This window comes from Rhododendron vialii, chromosome 10a (assembly GCF_030253575.1).
Source record: "Rhododendron vialii isolate Sample 1 chromosome 10a, ASM3025357v1".
Taxonomy (NCBI): domain Eukaryota; kingdom Viridiplantae; phylum Streptophyta; class Magnoliopsida; order Ericales; family Ericaceae; genus Rhododendron; species Rhododendron vialii.
This window is the reverse complement of record NC_080566.1, coordinates 7,139,358-7,156,033: the sequence shown is the minus strand read 5'-3', so window position 1 is coordinate 7,156,033 and position 16,676 is coordinate 7,139,358. Positions and strand designations below refer to the sequence as shown.

The 16,676-nt window shown below is 39.4% G+C and overlaps 2 protein-coding genes across 2 annotated transcripts; both read left to right on the top strand.

Annotated features, from left to right (window-relative positions):
* Positions 1-845: 845 nt before the first annotated feature.
* On the top strand, positions 846-2,121 carry LOC131304577 (late embryogenesis abundant protein 2-like). The gene is made up of 3 exons (XM_058331848.1): positions 846-1,224; positions 1,591-1,659; positions 1,805-2,121. Exons 1-3 carry the CDS (start codon positions 1,168-1,170, stop codon positions 1,877-1,879), a joined length of 201 nt encoding a protein of 66 aa, XP_058187831.1. The 5' UTR covers positions 846-1,167; the 3' UTR covers positions 1,880-2,121.
* Positions 2,122-5,405: 3,284 nt separating this feature from the next.
* LOC131304575 (pentatricopeptide repeat-containing protein At3g02490, mitochondrial-like) lies at positions 5,406-7,803 on the top strand. The gene has a single exon (XM_058331846.1). It carries the CDS (start codon positions 5,582-5,584, stop codon positions 7,493-7,495), a length of 1,914 nt encoding a protein of 637 aa, XP_058187829.1. The 5' UTR covers positions 5,406-5,581; the 3' UTR covers positions 7,496-7,803.
* Positions 7,804-16,676: the final 8,873 nt, after the last annotated feature.

Genomic DNA, 16,676 nt, shown 5'->3' with positions numbered 1-16,676 from the left:
AATTTTGAGGGGGACACGGCTGGGGACACGGCGGGACACCGCTGGGGACACGGCGGGGACACCGATGGGGACACGGCAGGGGTCAAACTGTAATTTTTTTTAAATTTTGGGGGCCAAACTGGAATTTTTGAAAAATTTCGGGGTCAAACTGTAATTTTTTTAAAAAAAATTTGGGACCAAATTATATATATTTTAAATTTCTGGGTGCTAAACTATAATTATTTATTTATTTATATATATAAATAAATAAATATACACGTGGCGTGTCCCCTGCCGTGTCCGTGTCCCCATTTTTTTAGAATTCCCGTGTCCTGGTGTCGGTTTCGGTGTCGGTGTCCGTGTCGGTGTCCGTGTCGGTGCATCATAGCAAGTGGATGAATTGACACATGAATCAACTCCAACCAAGATATCAATCACGTAGGTGTTATTTGCATCTACTCGCATGTGATGTCAAATATCTTCTTTCCTTATTCTACTCCCAAAACTTAATGCAATAAAATTTAAAAGGTTGATTAAAGTGAAAATGTATTTGAATATCAAATTTAGCATATGGGTTGGAGTGTGTATGTTAGAGATGTCAAATCTAATATGTCATATTGCCAATTTGCCACATAAGCCTTCAAAAAAAATCTGACATTCCCATATTTGATAACAAGGTTGGAGATGCTCTCCGTGATAGCAAATGGTGCCTCAGATGAATTTTGAAAAGGATACGATCTAAGTGATTTCTAGAGTTTTTGCGGAAATTTGAGTCAAATAAGCTCTGAATTCATCAAATTATTCTTTTTTGGCCTTGCCAAAGTTTCACCAACAGTGTTCCCCCTTTTTTTTTCAGGATAGGTGTGTACTCCATTGGATAGCACTATAGCAGAACTGTTCAAACGCTCCTCTTAAATCTCACTACCTTTGAATGGAACAAACTGACCCAGTAAATACTGGATCTCCATAACATACTCCCATCTCCAACAGATCAAAAACCTGACTTTCAGCAAGAGAAAACATCTGTCAAAATTGCTGTTACATGTGTCAAGCAATGTATGGTTTTCAAGATCTATAAATCTGAGGGAACTGTGAGGTCTCCATATTCAGGATTCATTCTTTGAACAATTCTTGCATTTCTTTGAACAATACTTGCATTTTTTGTCTTACACAAAGCATTTGAAGAAGATGGACAGCTCCCAGAAGGCAAGTAACCAAGCTGGCCAGGCCAAGGGCCAGACCGAGGTGAGCTTCACTTTTCCTACGTCTATAGATTACAAAAGTTTCAGTATTTCGCAAATGCTCTGACTTGTATAGAACAGTATGCATAAACTCGAACCTTAAGGCTTAGATCCAAATCTGGTGTTTCGTGGCCAACAATAACAGAATGAATTTTGAGCCACGCATTCCTTTTTATTTGTGCTTTTCGGTGCAAGTAGCGTTCAATGATCTTTATTAGTGTTTTTAGTCTTATTCTGAACATCATCTTGTGTTTTTTCAAATCAGTTGTAATGGAACCTTTGTAATCTCATCATCTTTTATTTACGAAGTTCTTAAAGTTTGCCAATAAACAAAAGATGATGTTTTTTTTGTCTATCTATATTAATCCAGGAGAAGGGAAACCAGATGATGGATAAGGCCAGCAATGCTGCCCAGTCTGCCAAAGAAAACATGCAGCAGGTACAAAATCTGTATTCTAACGTTGCTTCAATATTGATTTACTTACAAGATGATTGGTTCCGGCGATTAAGAAAATTCCAGCAACACCTCTGAGGTTTGTGTAGGATGATATGTGTGATTTTGATCGTGAAAATTTCTTGCGTAGGCCGGTGAGCAAGCGAAAGCTAAAGCGCAGGATGCTGCTGATACAGCCAAGAATGCAACTGGGATGAACAACTGAAGGCCTCAATGATGATGGATCGTCGCTTTTCAATAACCCCTTAGCTATTTTTTTTTGAATCAATTAGTGATTTCCTTTCTAGCTTTTTTGGGTTCGGCAGATTATTTATGCTCCTCTTTTGGAGATGCAGCCAAGTTGTGTCATGTTTGTCTTTTGAACAAACCCTAGAGATCTCTCTTTGAGTTCTCCCTTCATAAATGGAGTTTTTGTTACAGAAGTAATGAGATGATATTTGATGAGAATTTTTTTGGTTTGTCTTTCCTTGCTGCTCTTATAGTGATAAAATCAAGTTTGAAATTATCATAGGGAAATTGTTACAATATTTAGATATAAGATGCATTAATGGAAATATAAATTGGACATTATGCTTTTATCTCTCTAATCAAAGGGAATTCACCAGTAGTCCTATACTCAACTAACAAAGATGAAAATGAACTGAAAATTCTGAAAATTATTCCAGTTTTTGTTGCACTAAAAGTCCACCATTTCAACTCAAATGGGTCCATTTTTCACCTCTTTTGACCATGCTATGTTGGATTAGATTGAATCCGGTCTATAAACGAGCTTATGTGATCCAATATTTAGATTAGTGCATCCAATACATTGTATCAACTTATAAAAAATATAAATAATAATCCACTGTATCAACATCAATTCTAGTTTTAGCATGTGTAAAAGGGGCGGTTCTTCCGAAAAAGTGACGGATTTATCAGAAAAAATTATTGATTTCGACTCTAACTTGATTGGATTTGTTCCGTAAATAACCCGAAAAATACATGAATTATCAACAAATTAGCAGCAGCTTATTAAACAGTTGGCCTCCTTTCTCTTAAAGTAAACCATAGGATAAACTTTTAATCCTCTCTTGAAAAATCTCCTCCCTAAAACTCTTCTCTTGTATTTTTTAGCCTTTTTCAAATTAAGATTTTCTGCTATTCTTAAGCTTCTGCTTATTTATGATTATTCAAATAGCTTAAACACGGATCAAAAAAAAAAAAGAAGCTTAAACAAGCTAATTATCCAGAACACCCTTTGGCTTTTGGTTTATCAATATCTATTATAGCTTCCAAGTTCCCAGCCCACCAAACAGGGAATAACTAAGGCCGGGTTCAATATCAAGGATTTCTGAAGATTTTTTTTTCCCCTAGAGAAGTTATAGGGAGAGAAGGGACATGCCTTAAATTCCTTAAGCAAAATCTCCTAATTTTAGTTTTTTGTTTTACAAAATCTTGACCCAAACACCACCTAAATACTTAGGGAAAATGACGGCCTAGGACGTGTTTTAATAATTAATATCTGTCAAGAATAAGCTAAGAATATTTGTCAATGTTGAAAATGTCATTGACGAGTATTAATTATCAAAACACGTCATAGGCTGTCATTTTCCCAAATACTTAAAGTTTACATGAATTTCTTGCTATTGCATGCCAGTTTAGAATTGGCTTCATCGATAGAAAGTGGTTTCTTTATAGCATCCTCACCTATGAATGCCATTTTGTCATTGCCATTCTCATTTTTAGGCAATGAATAGTGTCATTTTGCCAAGAAAATGGCAAAGGTGTCGCACCCATGTTTTGCCAAAATGACGGAGGAATTGACATTTGCCGAATTTGAGAGAATTTTTAGCTTAGCGGACTAGCACCCAATTTGTAGAGCCCGAAAAAAGTAAATTTTTTTTTTTTTTTGTAAAGCAAAAAAAGTATGATAGTTGATGTGTACCAAATGTACAACAAATTGGCCGGGACCAATTTCGGGATCCCACACTAATCATTTGAGTTGTTCAATTTGTCTAAGACATTATTTTAAGAATTACTACAAAAAAAATTACCTCATTCAAAGATCAGTGACGGCTTAATCAATTCATTCAATTTTTCTTAATGCAAATTCAGGAACAAATATCGACTAAGCCTTTGTCGATACCTGTACGAGTTGTATTTTAACATGAATTTTCTTGAAAATATTTTAAACAAATTGAACGACTCCAATTTGAGACCCCGAAATAAATTCCATAACATTTGGTGTACCAAATGATGTACCCATAGTTTTTTGTTGAAATTTGTATCACGCGGATATGATTCGAAGTCCCACGAAAGAATAAGAATTACTACAAGAAAATATTACTACAAGAAAATATTACTACATCATTAATCTCAGATTAGTAGTCTGATGAGATTACCTGTAAAATTATGTTCCCCTTCGGCACTTCACCTGTCAAACCAACTGGGATGAGTCAGCATTACCCACCTTTTGTAGAGCTCATATTGGATCTCATTTTGATGATTAAAGCCACTCATTTTTTTTTCTTCGAGCAAATCAAATCATCCCAATATTATATCAAACCCAGCTAAAACATACACAGAACAATAAGGGAACACTACTGGTCCTAAAATACAAAATTAACAAAAGAAAATAAAAACAAAAAACAGGGAAAACAGAAAAAAAAACCCGCATGGAACTACAACGCCGGAGCCGGACCCGTCGAACACACTCGTGAGGAGGGGTTGGAGAGGCCGAAGTTGAGAGGCCAGGTATGAACATGGAGCAAGCCCTCCTGAATGACCTGCCGCTCCAACTCAAACTCTTCCCGTCGCAAATTGGAGGCAGACGCCGTCTTCGTCGCTGGTACGCTGATCCCAAGAAAAATCAGATCTAGAACCTCATATCTGATTCCTGAGTCCAAAAATGAGGAAAAAGTGGAAAATTTCAACTCCCAAAAGAAATAGTCTCAACCAACTCACAACCTTGAGCTAGGTGAGCAGAGAAGGAAAAGGAGAAACAGAGGAGAGAGGCCGAAGATGGAGAATTGAGGGGGTGAGGAGGAAGGAAGTGGGTGAGGGAGGGGGCCAAAAGAAGGGGGAAGGCGGGGAAGGGGCCAGCGGACCCACCCGACTCTCCCTTTCCGGCTTCCATTCTCTGGAGAAGCCACTCATTTTTAAAACTTGATTCTTTAACTAATCTCATTCAAAAAAAAAAAAAAAAAATTAATTAATCAACTGAATTCTATATATTGGTAGTATCTTCAAATAACGTTTTGTCTAAATTTAGAACTTCAGTTCCAGATTTTAGACTACCGATTGAATATTTGAATCCAGCACAAATCGACCCGGCCTATTGTTGAACCATTTTTCTTTATTGCACAAATAACTACGTAAATAAGATTCCACCATTGGAGATACTCAATAAGCAAACTAAGTTGAGACGTGGTGTGAGCTCAACACAAAAATGAGTCGTACTAGGCGGGTGAACAAATTATGCTAGTGTACGTACATCACTTTGAAATGTTATGGACATAGGTGTCTGCATGGATCCAAATAAAGTTACTACTTGCGAAACCATGAAATCGAAAATACAAACGATACTAGTTGCGAAACCAAGCGATGCACGGAGATCATGCACGCTAAACAAAAGTCCCCACACATCAACTAATTTAAAACACGTCTGTGCCCGGAACTGTGGACGGATGTCTGCGTCCGCGACATTTTTGGCTATCCGTATTTTATTTCATCTGGCAATAGCAACACAAGTTTCACTGTCCACACTCCCCCTGCCCGCTGGACTCCAACAGTGTAAACTACCCACCGTCCAAAACCCTAAAAACCTCCTTCCCCATCTTCACCACACCCTCCTCTCCTCTCTCTCTCTCTCTCTCTCTCCTCCCCACAAACCCTAACCCTGATCCCCATTTCTGATTCCGAAAAAACCATGAGACCTCATCCATGGCGTCTCCTCCTCCTCCTCCGCTTCCACTCTCGCTCCAAAAACCTCCACCCCCCCACCCCCCCCCCTCTCTCCCACCCCCTTCCCCCTCGCCACCTCTCCACTCCCCTCTTCCACAACCCTAGCTTTCGCCCCTTCTCTTCTTCCGAACTCGCAATCGAACCCAAAGACTCCGACCACGTCGTCGTTTTGACCGATATCTTCTCCAAGTCGTCAACCAGCGACGAGATCAAGCTCGAATTGGACTCCAACAACATCGTTATCACCCACGATTTGGTGGTTAGGGTTTTGCAGAGTCTGGGTTTGGCACCCGATGCGGCTTGGAGGTTTTTCGGGTACGTTTCGGAGAGGGAGAGCGAGCGGTTGAGCTCAAAATCGTATAACTGGATGCTGGGTATACTTGGTTCAAATGGGTGTGTGAAGGACTTTTGGGATTTGGTTGAGGTTATGAAGAGGAAAGGGTACGGAGTGAAGAAGGGCGCAAGTGTTAGGGCATTGAAGAGATTCGAGAGAGAAGGGTTAGGTAGTGATGTGGAGGGTTTGAGAGAGATATACGCGAGTGGGTCGGTCGATGATTCGGTTGAGAAGGTGTGTTCGCCGGTTTGTAAGGTGGTTAGGGGAGAAGTGTGGGGAGGTGAGGTTGAGAAGTGTTTGCGCGAATTGAATGTTTCGTATTCGAGTGAGTTGGTTTCGATGGTTTTGGGGAGTCTTGGATCGGAGCCGAATAAGGCGCTGATATTCTTTCGGTGGATTCAGGAAAGCAATTTGTTTGAGCATGATGAGGGCAGTTATAATGCTATGGTTAGGGTTTTGGGGAGAGAGGATTGTGTTGAGAAGTTTTGGAGGTTGGTGGATGAAATGAGGGGCGCTGGTTTTGAGATGGCGAGGGAGACGTATATTGAGGTTTTGGGGCAGTTTGTTAAGAGGAAGATGATAAAGGATGCTGTTGATTTGTATGAGTTTGCGATGGGTGGTGCCAACAAGCCCTCAATTCAAGATTTCACCTTTCTTTTGAGGAAAGTGGTGGTTAATAAGGAGCTGGACATGGAATTAGTTCTGAAAGTTATCCAGGCTTTTACAGAAGGCGGGAATGTGCTGACGGATTCGAATGTGGATGCAGTTCTTAAGTCCTTGACTAGTGTTGGTAGACTTGGAGAATGCAATAAGATCTTGAAAGCTATGGAGGAAGGCGGTTTCTTACCTAGTGATACATTGAGGAGTAAAATTGCCTTCCAGCTTAGTAGCAAGGGGGAAAAGGAAGAAGCAAATGAGTTTGTGGATACTATGGAAGCTTTTGGGTCTAGTTCAAATAACAAAATATGGGCATCTTTAGTTGAAGGGCATTGTGTTGCCGGTCACCTTGATGAAGCTTCGGATTGCTTTCAAAAGATGGTTGAAAAAGAGGGCGGCCCTTGTGTTGCCTATGCGGAAGAATTGTTGGTTAATGCATACTGCAATAAGAATAGGGCAATGGATGCCTGCAAGCTAGTGATTGATATGATCAATGAGAAACAGTTGAAGCCTTCACATTCTACGTACAAGTTACTCACTAGCAAGGTATTGGTTCAGGGAGGTTTGAAAGAAGCTTTGGAGCTTTTGGGTTTTATGAAAGTTGATGGTTTTCCGCCTTTCTTGGATCCATTCATCGATTACCTATCAAAGACCGGAACTGCTGATGAAGCTAGGTTGTTTCTGGAAGGGATGACTGTTAAGAGGGTTCCATCTACGGCTGTATTTCTTCGCGTCTTTGAAGCATACCTCAAGGCTGGAAGGCATAACGAAGCGCACAATCTCCTTTCTAAATGTCCGCCGTATATTCGTAACCATGCTGATATTTTGGATCTCTTCTTTACCATGAGGTCTGAAGCTGCGGCTGCTACCACATGTGTTGCTGCTTAGAATTTAGACTCTGTACCTTTGTAGCAGAGTTTTTGAGGTTGCGGTAGTGTGATATTTCTTCAAAGGCTTTAGTATCAATTTTCTTATCTTTTTCCCCTGTTACATTAGTCAATTTGTTGGAGGTAAATCAACTTTGCTTTGCAACCATAAAGTTAGGGGTATTGAAAAGTTTCGGTTTTCCCATTGACAGTTTTCTCCTGTGTTGTCTGTGATATCTCGAGCAGTTTGTGAATTAGTAGACTTGTGATAGGATACAAGGAAATGAGCAGAGTGTTGATTAATCTGAGTCTTTAATGTTGTCAGAACTATGCTAAAGGTTTGATTTTCAATAGGTTGAAGCTTTAAACGCCAAACCATAGTCTAGTATGATTCTTTGACCGGAACAGATTTTGTAAAATCATGAATTGACTTCTAATGCGTTTTTGTCAGACACCTTACTTATACAGTTATTCTCCATTACTAATGCTGCCTCCTTCTCTGGCCAAATTCTTCACTTGGTTTTGTGGTGACTGGTCCAACATTGCAACTTCAATGCCTACGTTTATTGTTGTTTCCTGCTGCTTTAGTTTGAAATGTTTTTCTGGTCCCATGATTTTTGGTTTGTCATACAACTATCAGGGATTTCTTGAGCTTTTGTTTGGGCTAGCTTTGAAGCATGTGTTTTGAGGGATTGTGAACTGTAGAACTGCTGGTTCCAGACTTCCAGTTAGACTTCAGTCAGCGGTAATTAGTTTTCATGACCATAATTTCTCCAACAATGGTTGGGACACACATCTTGAGTCGTAAAATTGTATTGCTGCGCATGTAATTTTAGGATCTAACGAATTGCCATTCCTTGCTATTTTTCTGTCATTTGCATTGCATTGGTAAAACAGTTAATTTTGCCACCATCATTTTCTGTTTTCCCTGGGTTTGATGGCCATATTGAGGTACAGTCGTACAGGTCATATTGCTTGCATGCTGTGGAAAACCAGAGCCTTTTTCTCTATGACTTGCTCTTTATCAAGTTTTCAGATTTTTCCTGGTCATTGGGTGACTCTTAAAGCAAAGCCCCTTCTATGTTGAAGAGGGAACCCTGATCGTGCAATGTAATTTCAGTCACATCGTTATTATTCACGATTTGGTGGTTAGGTTTTTGCAGAGTCTAGGTTCAGCCCCTGTTGAGGGTCGGTTGTTTTTCGATTACGGTTCGGAGAGGGAGAGCAAGCGGTTGAACTCCAAATCGTATAATTGGATGCCGGGTATACTTGATTCAAAGGTATATGTGAAGGAGTTTTGGGATTTGTTGAGGTTATGAAGAAGAAAGGGTACGGAGTTAAGAAGGGTGCAGGTGTTAGGGCTTTGGAAAGATTTGAGAAACAAGGTTAGAAAGAGTGTAGGGTATGAAAGAGCTATATGCTTATGGATCGATCGATGATTCGGTTGAGAAGGTGTGTTTGCAGATTTGTAAGGTGATTATGGGAGAAGTGTGTGAGGAGATGAGGTTGAAAAGAGTTTGCACGAATTGAAGGTTTCGTATTTGAGTAAGTTGGTTTCAATGGTTTTGGGGAATCTTGGATTGGAGCCGAAAATGCGGTGGTATTTTTTCCGGTGGATTTAGGAAAGCAATTTGTTTGAGCATGGTGAGGGGACTTCTGATCCTATGGTTAGGGTTTGGGGGAGAAAGGATTGCCTTGAGAAGTTTTGGAGGGTGGCGGATAAAATGAGGGGCGCTGGCTTTGAGATGGCGAAGGAAACATAGTTTGTTGAGAGGAGGATGATGAAGGATGCTGTTGATTTTTATGAGTTTACAATGGGTGGTGTCAACGAGCACTCAATTCAAGATTGTACCTTTCTTTTGAGGAAAGTGGTGGTTAGTATGGAGCTATACATGTATTTATTTCTTAAAGTTATCAAGGCTTTTACAGAAGGTGGGATTTGTTGACGATTTGAATCTGGATGCAGTTCTGGTAGACTTGGGGAATGCAACAAGTCTTGAGAGCAATGGTGGAAGGTGGTTTCTAAACTAGTGAGTGATTCATTGCGGAGTAAAATTGCCTTTCAGCTTACTAGTAAGGGGGAAACGGAAGGAGCAAGTTTTCTTATTATTATTATTTTTTATCGGCAAAGAAGGAAGTGAGTTTGTGGATAATATGGAAGCCTGTGGGACTAGTTCAAATTAGAAAGCATGGACATCTTTAGTTGATGGCCATTGTGTTGCGGGCCGTCTTGATGAAGCTTCCGAGTGGTTTCAATCATGGTTTTAACAGAGGGTGTCTCTTTTGTTGGCTACGCATTTGAATTGTCATTTAATGCATATTGCAATAAGAACAGGTCAATGGATGCCTGCAAGCTAGTGGTTGTATATGATCAACAAGAAACAGTTGAAGCCTTTGCATTCTACGTACAAATTAATCACAAGCAAGGTATTGGTTCGGGGTGGTTTGAAAGAAGGTTTGAATCTTTTGGGTTGTATGAAAGTTGATGGTTTTCCGCCTTTCTTGGATCCATTCATTGATTACCTATCAAAGACTGGAACTGCTGATGGAGCTAACTTGTTTCTGGAGTTAAGAGGTTTCCATCTACTGCTGTTTTTGTTCGCGTCTTTGAAGCATACGTCAAGGCTGGAAGGCATAATGAAGCACACAATCTCCTTTCTTAATGCCTGCTGTGTATTTGTAATGCTGATAATTTTGGATCTCTTCTTTACAATGAAGTTTGACGCTACGGTTGCCACTGTTTGTGTTGCTGCTTAGTATTCAGACTCTGCCTTGTATCACATTTGCTGTGGTTTCTGTAGTGTGACATTTCTTTAGAGATTTTAGCATGAATCTTCTTTATCTTTTCCTGTTTTATTAGTCTTTTTGAAGAAGGAAAATCAACTTTACTTTGCAGCCATAAATACCGGGTACTGAAAAATCTTGCTATTCCCCTTGACAGTTTTCTCCTTTGTTGTGTGTGGTATCTCAAGCAGTTGGTGAATTTTTTGTTTTTTTGACTTGTGATAGGATACAAGGAAATGAGCAGGGTGTTCTTGATGTTGTCACACCTATGCTAGAGGTTTGATTTTCATTAGGCTAAAGCTTTAGAAGTTGAAACATGTTCTAGAGTATGATTGTTTAACCTAAACACCACCTGTAAAGCCAGGTACTGAAAAATTTCGCTTTTCCCCTTGACAGTTGTCTCCTTTGTCTTGCTGATATTTCATTGTTTATGCTGCTTCAGTGCCTACATTTAGTTTTTCTCTTGCTACCTTGGTTTGAACTGTTCCGCAGGTCCCAGGAATTTTTGGGTTGTTATGAAACTATCAGGGACTTCTTGAGGTCTGATTGTTCCGATTAGACTTGCAACAAGTGATCTTTAGTTAGTTTTCATCAACATAATTTCTACAACATCGGTTGGCAGAGACATCTCGAGTTGTTAAGTATTGTGGATTGCTACTTATATGATTTTAGGATCCAGCGAATTGAAATCTAGGCGCTGCATTGATAAAACAGTTCATTGTGCCACCATCGTTTTCTGTTCTCCCCGGGTTTGATAGCCATACCACCTTACAGTTCATATTGCATGCAACTCTGTGAAGAACTAGTGCCTTTTGTGTGTCTCTATAACTTGCTGCTCTTCACAGCAAAGCCCCTTTCAGGTTTGAAGGGGAAACTTTGATCATGCCCAATGTGATTCGAGTCGGATTGAATAACCTGTATAATTTCTGATGAGTGATTGATTGAAAGACTCTGGACGCAACTACGCAAGTATTGTGATACACTACAACAAATATGACCTATAATAGCATTATGCAATAGCGTTTTTTTAGGAATGCTATGAAAGGAAACCAATTATAGCGTTCAGTGATGAGAAGCAAAGGAAAACTGGCGCCTAAAATTCTATAGCGTTCATTGAAGGATACAATAGTGTTCCAAAATTTTTTTTACTTCGCGCCCTAAATCGCACCCCCCTTCTGAAAATTTCAATCTTCCCCCAAAATCAGAGGCGCTCCAAAATCAAAGGCGTAAATAGATCTTCATCGTCGTCGGCTGAAACCCTAGAAATAAGGTTTCGATCAAGCTTCTCCCGGCGACGGCGGGCGAGGAGATCTTCAGGCCCAAGATCAGTTTCACACCATCGAGAAAGGCGCTGGACACAAACAAGGTCTCTCTCTCTGTCTCTCTCTCTCGATGAAAAACTTTGTCTCCCTCTCTCCTCCTTCTCCTCTGTTTGTGTGGGTGTGTCGTGACACAGGAAAACGAGATGTAACCCCCACCGGTCTCCCCGTTTGCGAGCGAGAGAAGTTTCCAAAAATTAAGCCCAATTTCAAAGAACCCACGAGTGGTAACAGCATGGGACAAATACGACAACTTGGTTGCTTACTTTTTCTAGAAAAGAAACTAGATTCGAAAACCCTCTATTGTTTCCAGAAATTAGGCCCAAAGTGTAAACCCTAGTTCTCTTATCCAGCCCTAAATAAACTCCTGGTTCGTATAAATCTGTATATACGGCTTGAATTTCATTATGTGCTTAGAGTAAATTATAATTTCCCGGAGAAGAATCGATACCTTGACCCGTTGAGAGTGTTTTGCTCTAGTTCCTTTCAATAGAATGTCAAACATGATATATTGGGTTCCTCTTGATCAAGTTTTTTGTCACTTTAATCTGTATAGGGAACTGGATGGCTTCATATTTTGCCGTTTTGGGATTTGCATTATCTAAAAGTGTTGCTCATATAGCTAACAAAATGAGTGCTAAAGTTCTGTATAGGCAACTGGATGCCTTCTTTAGTGTTTTTTAGTTCGGTAATTGTCGCATTGTTGTGGGGTTGGTTTTACTAAACTCTGAGATTTATTTTGTTTAAAGTTCCTAGAAGTTGAATGGAGTTACTAGCTTTTACAATCTAACTACGAGCTTATAAGTGTCAAGCACAAGGAAGTGAAGACCTGGTAATCTCTCTCACTCTGTGCCATTATCAGAAATTCAGAATGCTTAATGCCTATTGCAAGTGCCAAAAACTGACAACTTCAACAAATTCTTTGGCCTTGTGATTCTCTGTTTTAGGTTCTTCAGATTGATTAATCACCTTTAAGGTAATGCTCTCTCAAAACTTGTCTCTTTGCATCGGCAAAGTTTATTTAGCTTGTTTTTTTGGTGCTTCATAAATGATTGCATAATGTTTCATGGGTGGTTCCAACTATAAGGTGTAAATGAATCTGCTCAAGTTGGGGCCATAATTGTTGTAACGTAATGAGGGAGGAGATTCCCCAAAATTGTTCACCACTAAGTATGGTTGGTCATAAAATAGAATGCTTATTGTCTTCTAGCATCACTTCGGGAAAATTCCATTAGTTATCGGTTTGAACATACTAGCACAGAAGTTAGGGAAACATTGGTTACAGAGATTCAAGGTCTGGTATATTGTGGGAAGACATTGGTAATAGAGATTCAAGCATCACTTCAAGAAAGGAGATACGAGTAATTCGCAAAATCATTAGAAGATGCATAAACTCCATTATACCAAGGTTGCATAAAAGATGATGTAGTATGCGGTGAAAGTATGAATCCTTTTGGTCCGAACTTTGATCTAGTCAAGAAACAAATCCTAGAATAGTATAACCTTATGTTTTTTGAAATGCTGGTGTCGGTTAATGCATACTGCGATAAGAACAGGGCAATGGATCCCTGCAAGCTAGTGGTTGATATGATCAACGAGAAACAGTTGAAGCCTTCGCATTCTACGTCCAAGTTACCCGCAAGCAAGGTTTTGGTTCAGGGAGGTTTGAAAGAAGCTTTGAATCTTTTGGGTTGTATGAAACTTTATGGTTTTCCAACTTTGATTACCTATCAAAGATTGGAACTGCCGAGGTTTCCATCTACTGCTGTATTTGTTCGCGTCTTTGAAGCATACCTTAAGGCTGCAAGGCCTAATGAAGCGCTCAATCTTGTTTCTAAATGCCCGCGGTTATATTTGTAACCATGCTGATATTTTGGATCTCTTCTTTACGATGGAGTCTGACGCTGCGATTGCCACCGCTTCTGTTGATGCTTCGCATTCAGATTCTGTGCCTTGTATCGCATTTTCTGTGGTTGCTGTAGTGTGACACACTGACATTTCTTGAGAGTGTTTTTGGCGTGAATTTTCTTTACCTATTCCTGTTTTATTAGTCATTTTGGAGAAGGAAAATCAACTTTACTTTGCAGCCATAAATATTGGGTACTGAAAAATCTTGGTTTTCCCATCGAGACGTTTTGGAGGGTGGCGAATGAAATGAGGGGCACTGGTTTTGGGATGTCGGAGGAGTGTTATGATAATGCTCGGACTTGGTTGGTGAAGTGGGCAATAGAGGATGATATTGATATGTATGAGTTTGCGATGGGCGGTGCCCTTAAGCCCTCAATTCAAGATTGTTTCGAGCTCTTGCACAGAGTAGTGGTGGGTCACAGGACTTCCAAATTCGGAGGTAGACATGAATTTATTTCATAGAGTTCTCAAGGTTTATACAGAAGGTGGGAATGCGTTGATGCATTTGGATATGGATGACGTTCTCGAAGGCTTAAATCATCGTAGACGCAATAAGATTTTGAAAGCAATGGAGGAAACGCAAAAAAACCTGTCCAAACGCGCAGACTCGTGTAATAATCCCATCATCGTTCGATTACATGGCGTGTTCCACTGGTTTGTCTCTATAACTTGCTGCTCTTTACATCAAAGCCCCTTCTGGTTTGAAGGGGAAACTTTGATCATGCAAATGTGATTCGAGTCGGAGTGAATAATCTGTAGAATTTCTGATGAGTGATTGATTATAAAGGGTGTCCCTGCTGATCTTTCTTCATTCAGTACTCAATAGTCGATGCACTCCAATGCACATGATCAATGGCGAATGCAGGATTAGTAATCGGCAGGATTACCAATTGACGGGTCTGAACAACATGTATTTTCGTATTAACAATGAAATTCTTACTTTGCTACTACTTCAATCAATCGACTAGCAAAAGTAAGGAATTGAAATGAAGTACGATGAACACCAAAAATCCCAAAAACGGATAAAAACCACGAGAAGGAATCAAATACTATAGTTAACTTGTGTGGTTACAAGTTATCTTACCTTACGATTCTGAATCCTCACAAATCGTTCTAAGAACTACTTACCGACTCCTTGTTCACCACACACAGTATTTGATTGCCGCTGCCTTGACTACTCAAGCCTTCCTCAAACCTTCAGACAAAGTAATGAAAATCTCTTGGAGTTAGGTTAGACAAACAATTAGTAACCGCGCGCTCAGTAAAATATCACAATGGGAATTGAAAACCTCTGAACCTCTATTAGCACGTATAATCGATAAGAGAAAGTTCCCTTCGCATTGGCTAGACTAGTCAACTCAAACAATTTGGCAAAAATAACTCTAACTTTCTAAAGCCCTTAGAGTAATTGATGACAAATACCTACATCTATGAACCAAAAAGATTAGTTCATCAGTTAATTTGTTTGGTACATCTTCCCGATTTCACTTCCTTTTTGCAAAATTGTTTTGTTGTTGGGCTTGATGATAATAGGAGGAAAAGGCGAAGAAAAACAAAGCCAATTAGGAAAATAGTAGATGAAGGTCCCAATATTGGCAACGTAACAATTAAGTAGATGTTCTAGTTAGACACTAATGTAGAGAGAGAGAGAGAGAGAGAGAGAGAGAGAGAGAGAAGTACCTATCGATTCAATAAAAACTCCCAATGGTTTACGAAGCACGACTGTTGCATGTTGAACAACTTCATCTCCAACATTGTTAACTGCATCTTTTCTAGCTTTGATCAACATATTCTGCATTGACAACTAAAAACTTTTCTTAACAAAAAACCTTCAAAGTGTCTGTGGAAGCCATTCTATTTTACGAAAACAAAGTTTGAATCATATGAAGGCCAATAACAATTGAAAGATCCAATTTCAAATGAGCATTGAGTGGCGTCATCGATGGTCTATACAGAATTACTTGATCACAACACCACAATCCTTGAATTCACTTAACGAAATGATGAACACATGCAACAAATGAAATATATATAACATTTAAAGAGAGACACAATCTTAACTCGTAAATCTCCTCCCACATATTCGGTTCATGCATGATGATACATTACTAGTACTCTTGTTATCCATTAGTTAATCAGTAAGACAGAAGTGTGAAAAAGGTGAATAATTGAATATGATACCCTGATTAAGGTTCTTTTTACTCAATCTGCAACGGAGTTTCTTTAACCAAAAGAGGTGTGTAGAGTTTTTTTTTTTACAAAGAAATATGTAATCAAGGTTTGCTAGCTCTATGCTGTCTTACTTCAACTTCCAACACCCCCAGCTAAGATCCTCTTATGTGATTATCCCTCATGCGACACAAAATAGAACTGATCATCCGTCTATTTGACGATCTTAACAGTTAATTTCGTAAGTCTCGATGTGTTTAACGTCCTTGCCAAAATTCAATTTCATTGGACATCGGTATCCAGTTGAACGAAATTCTAATGGTGTATTTTACTTGTGACAAAAATCATTGACCAATTTTTTACTGATCTCCAATTAACTTAATTTTTTGCATAGACATTAAACACATCGAGACCCACTAAAAAAAAAAAGGTGTACCATAATTTTATTTTTTGTTTTTTGGGCCTTAGGTGTACCATAATTCAATTGACAAATCATGAGAACAAGGGTGGGGTGGGAGGATTCTCATCTCTTTGGGCAAATTAGCATCGTGGCGTTTTCTAATAAGAAAGTATCTGTATATTAATGGTACACAGATTCGGACACAAATGTGTTTGGAATCGACCGATGCACATGGGACCTTCATTATATGAGTTCTCACATGTATCGAACAGTTTTGAACACATTTCCCATTTGGACCTTCAACGCCTATGCTGTTTTTTGTCCTCCCACTGTAGTTTGAACTGTTCCTCAGGTCCCAGGATTTTTGGGTTGTCATACAACTATCAGGGACTTCTTGAGCACTGGTTTGGGCTGGCTTTGAAGCATGTGGTTTGAGGGACTGTGAATTGTAATACTGCTGGTTCCAGTTAGACTTCCAACAAGTCAGCTTTCATTAGTTTTCATGACCATAATTTCTCCAACAACGGTTGGTAGAGACATCTTGAGTCGTAAAAATTATGGATTGCTACGTATATAATTTTAGGATCTATTGAATTGCAATCCATCGCTATTTTTTCTGTCGT